The 15,727-nt window shown below is 40.7% G+C and overlaps 2 protein-coding genes across 3 annotated transcripts in view; both read left to right on the top strand.

Annotated features, from left to right (window-relative positions):
- Nucleotides 1-15,727, top strand: part of swap70a (switching B cell complex subunit SWAP70a) — a 924,354-nt gene that overhangs the window by 655,335 nt on the left and 253,292 nt on the right. The gene's annotated exons all lie outside the window — the stretch shown is intronic.
- On the top strand, nt 3,371-15,599 carry mtmr10 (myotubularin related protein 10). 2 transcript variants are annotated; one of them, XM_044029770.1, is made up of 16 exons: nt 3,371-3,904; nt 5,026-5,086; nt 6,617-6,753; nt 7,202-7,274; nt 8,087-8,229; nt 10,037-10,130; nt 10,250-10,397; nt 10,926-11,013; nt 11,117-11,205; nt 11,285-11,415; nt 11,489-11,558; nt 11,842-11,912; nt 12,033-12,205; nt 12,305-12,475; nt 12,767-12,949; nt 13,103-15,599. In XM_044029770.1, the coding sequence occupies exons 1-16, from the start codon at nt 3,848-3,850 to the stop codon at nt 13,703-13,705; spliced, it is 2,292 nt and encodes a 763-aa protein (XP_043885705.1). In that variant the 5' UTR covers nt 3,371-3,847; the 3' UTR covers nt 13,706-15,599. The 2 variants fall into 2 exon arrangements, with proteins under 2 accessions (XP_043885705.1, XP_043885704.1); XM_044029769.1 differs by having other exon boundaries at nt 13,100-15,599.

Here is a 15,727-nt window from a genome sequence, read left to right as displayed (position 1 = left end):
AGTTTCAACTCAAGTGTTACTAGTATTGATGCCAAACTAAACTCCTAACATTCACCGATAGACTAACCAGTATGACCTACAGTCTTACTAGTTAACCAGTGAGCTGCAATATCCTGGACATGTTATCTGCTAATAATAATAATAGTAATAATAATAATAACAATAACAATAACAATAACAATAACAATAACAATAACAATAATAATAACAATAATGGGACCTTTAAAAGCACATGTTTACAAAGTGAAAATAATAATGCCTGAATTAAAATGATAAAGAGAAAATTAATAGTTGGTTCCTAACAATTAAAAGCAAAAGAGGAATTAAAAAAAAGAATAGAAGGTCTTCTTCTTCTTCTTCTTCTTCTTCTTCTGCGGCTTCGTATGGGCCATTTTCCATCATTGCTTTTAATCTGTACGGCACTTTGGTCAACCCCGGTTGTTTTAAATGTGCTCTAGAAATAAAGTTTGAGTCGAGTTCTTCTTCTAAATATTAATACTAACTTCCTGCAGGAAGGTGCGACGCTGCCTTCCACAGGCAGGAAAAAACAAGTGACTAAAGCAGGTAAGAGAAGAACCCACTGTTGTTAAATCAAAACATTAAATAATAAACTGTAAATGAATCATTCAGTTGTTGACTTTGTTAATATACACTGTATTATAGATGTTTGGTAAGTCTTCATATCGTCTTATTTTATCTCATGACAATTAGATTAGACTTTATTGATTGGGGAAATTCACATTGTTATGGGTCGAGTGTTCACAGAAGTGAAAATGATTTAGAATCATCTGTGTTAAATTAGTTAAGTTAAGTTAATCAGTGGCTTGTATGCATGTGAAATAATAATAATAATAATAAGAAGAAGAACAACAACACTCATTGGTGGTGATCCCAGTGACTCAGTAACTGGGTTTATATCGACATTATTTTTAAAGGGAGGTTCCTGCAGAATCTCTCTCTTCTTTGAAGTGCATGGGTGGCACTGGAATTCACTCCTCTGCTGCCAGACTGAGGCTCGCCCTGAAATCATGACAGCCAGTGAGGCGGCCAGGAGGCGAGGAGGCGAGGAGGCAAGGAGGCCACTCTCTGGGTGTAACCTGCCTAACAGGCTGCCTCTGTATGCAGAGAGAGAGAGTGTGTGTGTGTGTGTGTGTGTGTGTGTGTGTGTCAGGACTAGTAGTCCTCATGGGGCATAACCTCATTTCTGAGGGACTGGTTAAGATTTGAATTGCTGGGGTTAAGGATTATCTGGTTACCTGGTTACCTGTCCTGTGTGTGTGTGTGTGTGTGTGTGTGTGTGTGAACAGCTACAACACAGAGAGCTGTGTGAATAAAAACATACTGTAAATAACCTGTTGAGCTTTGGTGCAGTGCAGTGTTTTGTTGCCATCTAGTGGACGCTGCAGGGTAGAGCAGGTGTTAGTCGAGAAATCCATACATAGTTTCTGATTCATTATTGATTATCATCAACACACTGACATGCTGACAGCGTTACATACACACACACATACATACAGTACAACAGAAGAAAATAAAGAAAGAGTTTTGTGTGGTACGTCATATTTTCTGCTGTGTTTTTAACATTTAATGGAACATTAACAGTTAAACAACAGTTATGAGTTATGAGTAAGATCTGACATAGAATACCACAAAATGAAGCTTGGGTATGGGTGACACACATAAGATGCACATCAACAGTGTGTGTTTCATTGAGGCTGCAGTAACTATAATAATGCAGAGGTTAGTCTGTTGTCCGTCAGCACCGCCTGAGTGTCCATATTCTGTCCTCCATCACCTGCTGCTCCCGTCTGTGTCCCCGTCTCCAGTTACATCATCAATGTATGGACGTCTTAATTAATAATTAATAATAATTAAAAGCTGATTCTTGTGGTGGATGTTAATGTACGTGTATCAGTGTAATCTGCTCCCATCATTTCTGCAGTAACTGTCAGTAAATGTGATTATAATTTGTGGATAAAACGATGTCAGTGATCCTAAAGTTTCCTCAATAATCTATCACGTGACACAACAGGTGATGCTTGAAGTAAATGTTTTATTTTGGTTCATGTGCTGCTAGTTTCATGGGAGAGGCTGGACACGCCCTCTGCATTGTGTCATGTGATGTGTTGTTGGGAGTAACTATGCAGAGACAGAGATCATCTTACTTTGGATTTTGTCTTGCCTTTCAGACTGACTTTATGAATGAAATGAATGGAAAACACAAGTTTATGGCATAGATTTGTTATGTTTTTCAGGGAATATTCTGTGAAGTGTGTTGTAATTTAAGGCAGAAACGTTTTAGTCACAGATCTATGTGCATTACTGGCTCAGATGACGATAGATACACGCACACTGACCTATTTAAATGATAAAAGAAAGGAGAACATTATAAAAGGGCTACGGGGAACCAACTAATGTTAATGAGTATTTTACAGTAGTGTTAAGAAACACTGTTGTCATTCAAGGCCTGTGCCCATTACTGATGTTATACACAGGATTCTGTTTCAGGTTAATCCATATCTGCAAATATAGATTCTTGAACAATGAGTTTATATTTTTAGATTTTAAATTTTTTTATGTGTTCAGAGAGAATAACAAGTATTATTTTTCCGTATAAAGAGAAACATAAAGTCTCACTTTAATTTCCAAACTTGGTTTATTAGAGACATTGTTGTTGTTTACCTGTGCTGAATAGCTGATTCTACAGTAGAGCCGAAACAATGACTTTTGGTAATGTATGAATGGGTTTGAAGCTTTTTACATTATTAAAACAACATTTCTGACTGTTTCAGCTTCTTAACATATTCTTCGTTTCTTTGCTCCACATAACAAAGAAATCATTAAAAGTGAATAATTCTGGTTTGTGGACAAAAACAAGACATTTGAGAATTTCGATTATAAAAATACTCGTAAGTTGCAGCTCTATTCTACAGTATATTCACATTCTACATTAAGAATAACAGGTCATCTGGTTTCCATGGGTTTACTGACAAAATCACAACATCAAAATATCTTTTTAAATGATTTTTATGAGGTTTTTCAATCGAGTTAAATCAATGTGCTGCAAAGATATTAACGCAGATAAATAGAGACACGCCCTCGGGCTTGTGTTCAACTTCTCGCAAGGTCTGATGGGAGTTGTAGTCCATGAGTGCACTGACGGACTCATCCTTGTTTTATTTTATTGTGGTGTTGACTCTCACACACAGTTGTAGATGTTAATTCACACTATTCACTGTGACAGGTTTTCACGAAGTTTGATGAAACTTTACTTTACTGTCGCTGAGTGAGTGAGTGAGTGAGTGAGTGACTGAGTGAGTGACTGAGTGAGTGAGTGGCGGAGCCCGGAAGCAGGGCGGGACCTGAGCTCTTTATAAACATGGCCGTCAAATCGTTCACAGCGTCAGGTACTGGCTCACTCACTGTTGCTGCTGCTGCTGCGTGGAGTGGAATTAGTCACACTTTGAGGAAGTAACTGAGCAAAACTAACACGGCAGTGAGTGGAGAGAAAGTTATGTCTCACACCGGGGGACGACGGCCGTGTTGGACATGTTTAATCTCCGCGTGAGTGCGACGTTCACAAACTTAATGTAGTACTTTATGCTAGCTAGCTAACGGAGCTAACGCCGACGTCTCGACGTTAACTTGTGTCAAGTTGTTTTCCGCCGCGATCATAATCTCATAACCTGCGTAATGGAGCAGTGTCGTCGGTGGCTCCGTCGGTGTGGATGAATATTTTACACATCGGCGTGTCGGATTCACTCCTCTGAACTGTTGCCCTGGAGCTTTGTCGTCGGTCTGTGCCCCTTGTTTCTCCCCCTGGCAGGCGAGCGGGCGGATATAAACAATGTTCCCTGTCAAACCCATGAAACCAACCTTCAAGTGTTATCTTCCTCCTGTGCAGGTATGTGTCTGCGTCAGTGCTCACACCTTTCACCGAGGCTAAGTTGATATTTGCTTATTTACAAATGAAAATAAGTTAGAACCAAGCCGCTTAAATGCAGACTTGATGTGAATCCTGGTGAATGTGGAGGGTTATAAGCTGTGCTATGAAGGTGACAACACATGTTCTGTTTCACTTTATGACAGGGCCACTGCTACAAAGTTTGAGGTTCACCTGCTGTGTAATGGAAAGCATACACACCTTCAACAATAAATACATTTATGCTGATAAATTACTTATAATAGAAATATTATAACTGTATTAATAACCCCACATTTAATTTTATTTGTATTTATTGTATTATTGTCATTTTTCATATATTGTTTTAACTTTTTCACTTTGTTTCTCTACAAAATATTATTATTATTGTTGTTGTGGTGGTGGTGGTGCCCCTGCAGGTGTGTTTTCAGTATGCACTTCTGCAGACAGCAAGTGAAAAGTTTTGTCCCTGGTGGAGCAGCAGTCCTAACAAACCCAGTGTTCCTGTGGGCACGGCACAGTCAACACTACTGTCAGGAAGGGCTTTGTGTCTTGGTCATGTTTTTCCTTTGACATTCAGAGTTGGGATTATCTATCCCCTCATGGACACTGGCTTAAATACACACTGCAGTTTTTTTTTTCTACAATATAATTAAGCGATATCTGTGTGAACATAAGAATGGAAAGAATGTCTTTGTCCTGTGTATGTTTAATTAATACAGAAGTACAGCAGTTTCCAGTTACTCATTCACTTTTACATCACTTTGCTGATGTAGAGTAAACAATGATAATCACAGGACCGGCCAATGTAAGGTGACTACGAGCAGTATTTGGAGATAGTGTAGTAAAAGCAGCAGTAGGTGACAGCGGCTGCTGCTGCGGCTGCTGCTGCTGCGGTCTTTCACCACATCTAGTTTTGGAAAGAGAAATTGCATCAGACTTATTGTCACTGCATACAACAACTAAAACAAATACAGCATTAATTCACCGAAAACAAACCGGAACATCAACATATATGCACGTTATTGCCTTGCTGTAATTCATTAACAATTTCACGAGTTAGCGTTTAACTAACTCACATGTGGCTTTTGCTTTTCCTCCAGACTGATGTGAAGAGAACTATTGACCCACCTATTAAAAAGTTGGAGCCCAAGTTACTCCCAGGTAAGTACTTTTTAAAGTCGCTGTATTAATCTGCAGTATTACCCTTACATGGTGTTAAATAGTAACATGGTGTGAGACTCGTGCTATAGAAGGAAAGGCCTGTATCTTGTCATGTATTACACAACAAAAGCACAGTGTCTTCAGCTTGTTTACAGACATTACTTTATCTGCTTTGGCTCAAAGCTCAGTTTTTGAACTTGGATAATATGTAATCCTATTTTTTAGCTGACAGTGTATTAATGGAACTGGTCTAACGGGTCTTTCAGCAAACATGCCAAGAAAAAAGTCACATAGTCCCAAACCTTTATTCATATACAGTACTGTACAAAAGTCAGCACAACTGAGTGCTTTTGTGGCTAATTTGAGAGGAAGTCTTAAGTCTTGAGTGAGTTTGTGTCCTCATTATTCTCAGTCTGACGTCTGTATGAGTGAAATAGGCAGTTGGAGGTTGTGAAGCATCAGTCAACAGCAGATTTGTCTGTTTCTTACAGTAGGTCGTTCAGATATTTGACCGAGTGGTGCATCAACAGAGCCTTTTATTTGAATGATCTAACATGTTGGTAGTCTCATGGGAGTGGCTTGACTCGCCCTTTGCTTTGTGTCATGTTGTGTGTTATTTGCAGAGAGAGGTTGTCTTTTTTAAAAAGTAAAAGCACAGATTAGCCTTAGTTGACTTGATTCTTAACACTCGTTGACCAACTTCACTTCAATCTATTTCATCATGTTGATTTTAATTGACTACCGGCTTTTTTCATCCACTCCCAGGTAGCATTCACTGCTAACACGGTGTTGCCAACCTTGTTTTTTGAGCTTGACTGACTGGGCATTAAATAACATGAAGTAATATCAGTTTCCTTTTTGTTAACACACTGTACTTTTGCTGCACTTTTGCTGCACACTACTCACACGCAGAGCTGTGAATGTAGGACTCCACCCCGCTGCCTATTAAAAATTCCTAGTGGAATTTTTTTATGACCACATTTTTGTCTATCCATTAAGTCTTGTCGTCATGTAAAACAAGGTAAGGGTCATGTAACTCATAAAGGACAGAATATGAGAAGCTGTCTTGACCTAAAGCTCGAATAAAATCTGTGACTGACCCACATGTCTCTGCAGATTTCATGATACTGATGTTCAAGTAACTCAGTTTTCCTGTTGAGAGGGAAACTGTGTTATTGTTTCTGCTGTGCTTTTTTTTTTTTTTTACAGGTTCAACAGTAAACGCACAATGCGTATTGTTTTGCTGTTGGACCTAAAAAAAACCAACACTCAACAGGTCAACTCTGTTGAACGAGTTCAACTTGTTTCCAATATAATTTAAAGCATGTGGAGTTTCATTCTGGATTGTTGCAATTACAATTATTGCCAATTAATTTTGTCTCGGAGCAATTGTTTGGTCTATATTTGATGCATTTTTAAGGCGGAAGGACGGACTGAGGCTGTTTACTTTGCCTTTGTAATTCTTATTTTTAGTTTTCTGTTGGATTTTCAGCTTTACACATGCATTTCTCCTCGTTTGCTTGTCATCAGGGGAGATCGTTGTTAACGAGGCAAACTTTGTGAGGAAATGCATCAGCAGTGAAAGCAGCCAGGACGACCTCTGGGGGAAGTTGATATGCACCAACTTTAAAGTCTCCTTCATCCTTCAGGATGTGCCATCAAAACAGGTATTTGTGCAGATGTTGAACCTCTGTTGGCAGTGGTTTTAAAAGTGTTTAAATGCAGTGCGTTTGATATCTTGACATCTTGATGCCAGAAGTGTGAACTGCTTGTAACACAATTATTGAAATGATTACCAGGCTGCAGACACAACATGAAAACAACCACAGCTTTATATCGGTGAAACCTGTTAATGCCACTAGCACACAGCTTAATAGCTTGCACTGCCACGGCTGTAATTGTGTATGTGTGCACTGCATCTGGCAGAGAGGAAGGAAAACGTTTGTGCTTTCCTGCACTTCATTGTGAGAGATATCGCACAAGAAGTGAGAGAACGCGCGTCATTTCCAGCTCGGTGGCAGATTGTTGTTGTGATAACAAACTGCTCAGGTTTAGGGAACTCTTGACTATGTAGCAGCTAATATTAAAGATGTGTTGTGTTCTTTTCCCTCACAGAAACCTCCCATGTCCCACCTCCTGCTTGGAGAGCACGACATCCCCCTAACCTGTCTGGAACAAGTCGTAACAGGTACTGCAGGTCAAACATTAAAAAACATCTGATCACACACGTAGTAATTTGATCAGTAACCAGAATACTGTTCATATTAAATGAATACATAAAATAATATTGGCTTCTGTGAATGTGTCCTCTCACACAGTCATTCCACAGTCACAGGTGCTTGTTTTTCTCCTCATTAATCTTTGACGGCTCGTGTCTCTTCTGTTGTTCCTTCGTGGTCAGCAGACAGCAGTGATGTCACAGCTTAGACGGGGTTTAGTGGCAGCACGGCCCGGCTCGGATTAGACTTGTTTTCATATCTGATTACTGTCATTTGCTGACGGGGCAGGGGCAACTGCCCAGACCACGGTTTGTTCATGCTGTTTTCTCAGCTTGGTTCTAAGCCTGTTAGAACTGGGTTAGTATAGATTACCTTACTAATGCAGGCTCGGCGGCGTGGCATAGTTTTAGTGCTCAAACAAGAGTGAGGACCCCTGATGATATCTTTACTTCACTTTGAAACAACAAAAATAGTCACATGATAAATATAATCTGTCTGCTTTGCAAAGCTCTAATTATATACCGAGAATTGAAACGAATGTGAATGCGTACATGGTCTTGGTTTAGATCAAGATCATGAGATAATGTTCTGCATCACAACCAAATCTGATCTATCGAAGCAACATATAATATTGTTTTGTTGATCCTTTTAATGAGTTTTCTTTGTGAGTTTGAATTCTGTGTATTTTATTCTTAAAATAATACAGAGGTTGACATTAATATCTGTTTATGTGCATTGATTGAAAGTGATAATCATATTGTGTTGTGTTTGTTCCTCACAGTGAATGATACAAAGGGCAAGAAGAAAGTCTTGGGGTCAAACCAGAAGCTGAAGTTTAACCCCACCGAGCTCATCCTGTACTGCAAAGACTTGCGCATCATCAGGTTCTGCTTTGGTGAGGCCGGGCCTGAGAGTGCAAAAAAGGTGAGTGATATAGAAACTTCTCTTTTTGTTGGACATGAGTTTCATGAGTTTCATGTGCCTAATGTTGTAAGTAAGTAAGTAAGTAATGTAAGCAGAGGTAAAGTTACTATAAGATATTTCAATGACTTAACTGTATTGGAATATTAAAGCCAAGTTTTCTTAAATTTATTTTGATATCTGACTCTTGACTTTCCTCTGAACATTTCACTGTCTCTGCTTTCGCTGACTAAACTCTTCCTTTCCTGAATACATGAACTCAAGACACACTCACACACACACAGTGCTATGACCACTTCCTCAGTGACGCGGATATTTCTGTCATGCAAACCTTTATGTGCCGCTCACTGGGTCTGTGTGTGTGAATAGAAGTGAGTAAGTTCTCTAAAAGCATGTCTGTGTGTCCGTTAGTCCAACAATGGATTGGTGACACTGAGAACAATGCCATTCAAAGCAAAGGAAACAGAGAGTGACTCTGACTCATCTCCTGCTCGGACAGATTTCATTCTTCACGCTGGAGTTCGCGGAGGCCGTTGTGATTGATGCGAGTTTTATAGTCGCAAGTTTGCAACATTTTGTACATTTTGTGTTTACAATTACGACTGGAAATGCATCACAGTTCAAAGTTCACTTGACTCGTTTTATGAACAAAAACAAAAGAAAAACGCTCTCATTTTGTGACTTTTTCATCACGACTAAAAATGTGATATAAAATGAATCATAAGTTTGACTCAACAACACATAAGAAGACAGAAAGAAAACACATTTTGTGAAGCCTGAATATGTGACCTATAAACACACACCCCCAGGATATAAGGAGTTGTGTATTATTCCCATGCCAATTTACTATGGGTGCACCTGTGGCACAGATCTGTACGTGTGAGCACTAAGGGTTATATAATGTAGAAACATCATACATGGAAGAAGAAATCAAAATGGAGGCCACGCCTCTTTTTGGAAAACAGTCGAAAATGCGCACCTTATCTCATAATTTCAACTTTTATCTCATAATTTCAACTTACTTTGAGGATATTTTTATTATCAAGGCTTGCTTTTTTTCTTTGTCTGGTAGAAATGGACTTCCATAGTTAAAATATGTTTAAATGGAAAACTGTGAATGTCTGTATCTGTCATTGTTTAGTGTCAAACGTCTCAGAGTAAAGTACATCATTGTCTGATGTCGTCGTATCATCTGGGAACAATTAGTGTGTATGTGAGGAACATGAGGCAACATCACTGTACTGAAGTATAGAGTTCTCCAGTGCATACAACGCAATATGGGAGGTTCATTATGTGTGTAGCATGAAAATAGAAATGTGTCTGTCAGTTTATTTATGGACACATGTATGTAATTACAGTGTGAACCTAAAACAGGGCTCAGGTCTCTTTTTTTTTGTGCCAGTCTATAATCGTCTCTTTTGCCAAAGGAAATTACAGAGTTGGGCAGCCCGCCCCCACACACACACACACACACACACACACACACACACACACACACACACACACACACACACACACACACACACACACACACACACACACACACACACACACACACACAGAGTGTGTTCTCTCATGTTATTCACAGCTTTCCTCCTGAATGGAACGCTTTGTGTGTCTGTCGTGGAGCCAGTGAGAGATGCAGTGCCGAGCAGCAGGCTGTCAAACATTTACACTGCCAACTTTCACTTGTTTTGTGTTTGTATTGTGAAGAACATACCTCAGAGTTAATTTTTAACTTCCACTCATGTGTCATTAAACTGTCGTGCATGTCTTATCATTTCTTTTTATTTTCTTCATTTCATCCTAGGTTTGCCTTGCGATCGCTCACTATTCCCATCCAGCTGATCTCCATCTTCTCTTTGGCTTTGAGTATCAAGGACGGCGATACCATGAATCTAAAGGTCCCCAATGTGTACCATGCTATAATGTGTACTGTCTTAGGAAGATGAAACTAGTTTGGTTTGTATCTGCATAATATACAAGAACTAATCCTGGGGTTTGTGTGTGTGTTTCTTTCCAGAGGAGAGAGTCAACGGTTCGGCCTCTCGAGGAGGTTTTCAGACGCCTATTTTTGACCGTCCCTCTGACTGGGATCGGGAGATCAAGCGGACGGGGGCGTCAGAGTGGAGAGTTTGCTCCATCAATGAGAGTTACGCCATCTCATCCAGGTGTTCCATCCATCATTGTTTGTTTTTGAGCTCCAGCGGGTGTGGACACTCAGAGTTCCACCCTCTGTCGGTATATTGGTGTTTTTCACACTGTTCACTCATTTGCTTATTTTTTAAGTGTCAAATTTCTCAGTGTCGCTCTTTGAGACAATAATGTGCTGTTCATTCATCTGACTTCAGCGGTGACATCACAGTGTTTCAGAGTAAAGCCTGTGCTGTAGTTCATGATGACTGGGGAAAAACCGGTTCATGGTTTAACAGTTTGCCACTGTACACAAAACATGGTGCTGGATTCGTTCTTACATCAGCTACAGATTCACAGAAAAACAAACTCGCCACCTGAAATATTTGGGACAGACGCAGCAAACATGTGATTTCAGCACAATGTTTTATTATGTCAGCATTAAGCAACATAGTCCAGCGTATGCATGTGAACAAGCTGCTCACTGTACGGTGTCTGCAGCTGCAAACACGTCGCCTACTCTCTTGACGTGACTGACTTTGTAACAGCAGTGTTTTTGCAAACAGTCTTCCAGAGTTCATTGTGGTCCCAGTTTCCCTGGCTGATCAGGATCTTAATCGCTACTCCGTGTTCTTCACCGATCATCGCATCCCTGTGAGTGGCCAGACTCTGATATATCCATTGAATATGTGCGGTTTATCACCAGCTGTGGTGATTCATCACTTTTCTAACTGATCCACGTCTGACTAATTAACAGCTGTGGTGCTGGAATCACTCCAACGGCAGCGCTCTCGTCCGCATGGCCAGCATAAACGATCCACTACAGCAGAGGAAGATTGAACAGAGGTTGTGTATTTAGTATTCACACAGTGATTGATGTTATTATTTAACATGTGTGTATTAAACTGTTGTTGTTTTGTCGTAGGGTCTTTACTGCAATTACAAAAAGCCACCCACAGCGAAGTGAGGTCCACAAGTTTGAGCTGGACAAGAGTCTCCCCAACATCCAGGACGTCCAGGCTGCCTTTGTTAAAGTCCGACACATCAGCGTCATCGGTGAGACGCACAGTGTTTAACAGGAAACCACACACACACACTAAGTTCTTGACATGATGTGTTTTATGTGCAGATCCTTTTGAGGAGTCAGAGGAGAGGTGGCTCACTTCCATTGAAAACTCACGATGGCTTGAGCATGTCAGGTAAAACATTAGATATTAGTGTTAATGGAGTTTGTGAAGACTTTTGTGGACGACGTGTATTAATGTGTCAGTGAAACTTCACTGTACTATATTTGTTTTTGGGGAAATACACAAACGACTTCTTTGTTTGGCAAAAATCAGTTGATTTATTACAGTTAATAAATATGAACCGATTTATTCGTCCACTATCAAGTGTCAGAAATAAAGATGGTCTATGTAACGTTGTGAATTACTGGTGTTATTTTGCCCTGAGTTAACGTGTTTGTTGTGTCTGTGACTCGAGGGCTTTTTTGAAACAGTCAGCTGAGATCGTTTACTGCCTGGATGGAAAGAATGTTTCTGTCATTCTCCAAGGTAAACACAAAAACATCCATACTTCTCATCATGTTTCTAGATCTTGTTTCAAACTGTTCTTGCATTGCCACCATTACTCGTATGTCCTCGTTTGACCTGTCGATGTCTTCCTTTGCACAGAGGAAGAAGACAGAGACCTGAACTGTGTTGTGTCCTCGCTGGTGCAGCTCATGCTGGACCCTCAGTACCGCAGCCTCGCTGGCTTTCAGAGTTTGGTGCAGAAGGAGTGGGTGATGGCCGGCCATCGCTTCCTGGACAGATGCAACCACTTGAAGAAGAACGAGAAAGAAGAGGTATCCTACGCTGAAGTGAAATGAATCCAGCTGTAGAAGAGGCGACTGACGGATTTCCTGATTCATTTGTTTCTCTCTGTTCTTTGTCTCTCTGTCAAGTCCCCTCTGTTCATACTGTTCTTGGACTGCGTGTGGCAGATGATGAACCAGTACCCGGCAGCGTTTGAGTTCACAGACGCGTATCTGACGGTGCTGAGCGACAGCATGTGGATTCCACTCTTCAGTACTTTCCTCTTCAATTCTCCTAAACAACGCACTCAGCACTTAATGGTGAGAGCTCCATCAAATAATCCTGTGCTTGCTTTTTAGGTTGTTAAATAAACACGTGAACAGTTGGATGTCGGTCATGAAATGCAACAGATTCAGCCACTTGAATATTTGCTTAAAACATCAGAGTAAAAGACTTCTCGCTCTAGCTCTAGTTGATGTGTATGTCACAAATCAACATGGTGGTGAGGTATCTGTCATTTCCTTCTGTGGGTTTCAGATAATTGACAGGAAACAGCGTAACTTAATTTCCAAAGATATAGAATAACATTAATAATTGATGTTTCCCGACAGGACTTTGCCAAGAATAAAGCCATCCCTCCAGGAGAAGACCAGGTTGTGTTTTTCCCTCCCGTGTGGGACTGGTCACAGCAGTTCTCCACCAAAGACCAAACCCTCTTCAACAACCCCACGTACATTGGAAAAGGAGCTGCCTGTGTCCAGAATGGGGAAGTGAAAACCTTCACGCGCACAAAGGTGAGTCTTACAGAAGCAGTCACGGAACATTTTTAACGACTTCACTGCATTTCCATCGTGTTTTGCATGCACAGAAAAAGTTGAGAATGTGTCATGAGTGAGCTTCGACTGATGGACGTGCCGCTCTGTAACTCCGCCTCCTTCCTCCAGCAGAAAAGCTACAGCTCCACGATGCGAGGAACGGCCTCCTCCATGCGTAACGGCGTGAAGGAGAGAGGAGAGGAGGCCTTGGTCCGGCGGAGCTCTCTGGTGTCCGAGCTGAAGCCCGATTTCTCTCCGGTGAAAGACGAGAGCCCGTCGGAGCGGTTCTTCAGGGACTGGTTCTCTCAGCCCGCTGACCAGCAGGGCCTCCTCATCCCGTTGCTCATGCCCTCACATGTGGCTCTTTGGAAGCTCTTCTTCCTTCGCTGGGTTCCTGAAGCCTGCATTCCCAAAGGAGGCCCCATCACTGCCTATCACAAGATTTCCCAACTGGTCGATGAAATTGAGATCCTGCAGAGTCAGCTGAGGCGATATAAAGGACCGAGTCCGGGCAACACGCCGCTCCCCAGCCAGAGAGAACCCCCGCTAACCCAGAGGAGGATGTATTTCAAGGCTACTTCCCCGACACCACCAGACTACCTTTCCTCGTCCTTTCCTTTCACCCCAGTGGGAAATCTGTGCCGCCGCAGCGTCTATGGGACTCCCATCAGCAAGTTCCTGAATGGTGCCAGGACCTGGCTCTCTACAGAGACTCTTGCTAATGACGCTGTCTGAGCATGAGCTCCTGTTTAACAACTAACCCTCTCTTTTTTCTTCTACCTGATTCGTAAATGCAGAGAAGGAAAATGAGAATAAGAAATTTAAGACTTCTGATTTTTTTCATTTTTCTAACTACATTAAGCTAGAATTGAAACTTTTGATGCTGCATCAGAATAGGAGGCATTTTCTAAACGTTGGTGTCGTCTCTGAGGAGTTCACACTCACTGAAGCACACTGTCCTCTGCCCGGCGTATTCATGACCCACACAAAAGAGCTTTGTGAGAGTTCTACTTGAAGACAAGGCTAAGAATTAACTTTGCGACTTTTATCTGACCCGTGTACAACATCCATGCTAAAGTAGATCCTTCGTGAATCCGTCATTGGACATTTAAAATGAAAGAAAGCTCCTTTTTATCGCAGCAGCAATGATGCCTCTCCTACCTTAGGCTGTAATGTAAATTGTTTGTTTTTTTGTCAGAAAGAGGAACAGAAAATGTTACTGCTAAAAATGATTCTGCTTATGGTAAAAACAAAGAGAACCTGGTCTGGTTGAATGTAATGGGGCATTTTTCTTTTTTCTTTCTTGCACAGACTTAATGCTATTTGCTCCAAGTGCCCATATTTTAATGGTTTTATTGGGTTTTTGTTTGCTGTGTGATTTCAGGGTCTATCTTTGTAGATGTACAGCAGAGATGAGGGGCTATATTTTAATGTGGGTGATGCTGGGGGCAGTGGAGCTGTGAGGACTTCGATCTGTGGTAGATGTTTCCTTTTCTCTTTTGAAGGGGATTTTATTAAACTTAACTAGAGGCCTTCTGGTAAGGCCCTGAGGATAAAGAGAAGGGCTTTGACTCAAACCAGTGCCTAGTTTGGTATCAAGTGAATCGAATGTCAGCCATTATGGATCCAACAGCACATGATCTGTATCTCTGTAGAGCAACGTCTGTGGCGTGAAGTGCTCCTCTGAAAGCAGGTTCACACGGCTGCTCCTGCTATTATTGAAGTATTGAAAGACTTTTGTTAAAGTCTGAAAACTGTCTCTGGACATTCACTCGCTGCTTCACTCGGGACTGGTTTGAGACGCGTGTGGGGAAGTTGATCAGTTATCCTCCAGAATGCCTGTTGAATAACTGGTTAGAAACTAGCACTGTGTAATATTTTTGATGTCTAACAACTTTGAATGAATTGAAGCTCTTTAACTTTTTACATAAAAGACCACTGGACAGATGGAACATCTGTGCTGCTGTCACACAGACCAGTGTCCAGTGATTCTCATGATTCTTTGGCAATAACTGTGTCAGGTTTGGTTTTTTAGCATAAATGTGTGTAATGTGAGTGCAAACCTGTTCTCCTAAATGCTATTCATTGCACATTCTACTCAATATATATATATATATATATATATAGGATAGTTTTGTTTTAAGGTGGTTTATGAATATAATTTTGGCAAATATTATAAATATTGTACATGCTTGAAATCTTCCAATTAATATTTTTGATTAATGGTACTAAATAACTTTTATCCTTGATTTAGTCTTTCATTTTATGGAGAGATATTTATATACGATGTGTTTTCACTAATTCACTCACCGCGTTGCACTCTGCTGTAAATGTATGACGAGCGTGTTTCCACGGTCTGACGTGAACTAGCAGCAGATGTATTTATTCAAATATGCAAATGTTCTCTAAGAGGAAAGCGGTTGCTACTGTACACCTCCTGTGCCTTTTTTGGGAAGATTTACAATTTCTGCAATTATATGCTAAACTTAGATGGCTTTTTTCCCCCAAAGCTGTTGATTTTTTTTTTTTTATCAAGTGTAGTTAAATTCAGCGGTACTGCACTGACGCTTCATGAAAACAAGGCTCACATGTGTACCTCTAACCAATCAATACATTATTTTTCAAAGGACATTGTGGTCTGTCTTTTATTTCATTGACATGAAAATGCATACATACTATAGAAGATAGAAGTCAAACTTAGTACTGATTGTTCTGCTCTTAAAGAAAATATTAAAGCCCATTGATGCTCAGAATTCT

This window comes from Solea senegalensis, linkage group LG7 (genome assembly GCF_019176455.1).
Source record: "Solea senegalensis isolate Sse05_10M linkage group LG7, IFAPA_SoseM_1, whole genome shotgun sequence".
Taxonomy (NCBI): domain Eukaryota; kingdom Metazoa; phylum Chordata; class Actinopteri; order Pleuronectiformes; family Soleidae; genus Solea; species Solea senegalensis.
Note: the sequence above shows the minus strand (reverse complement) of the source record. Positions and strands in the feature narration are given on the sequence as shown.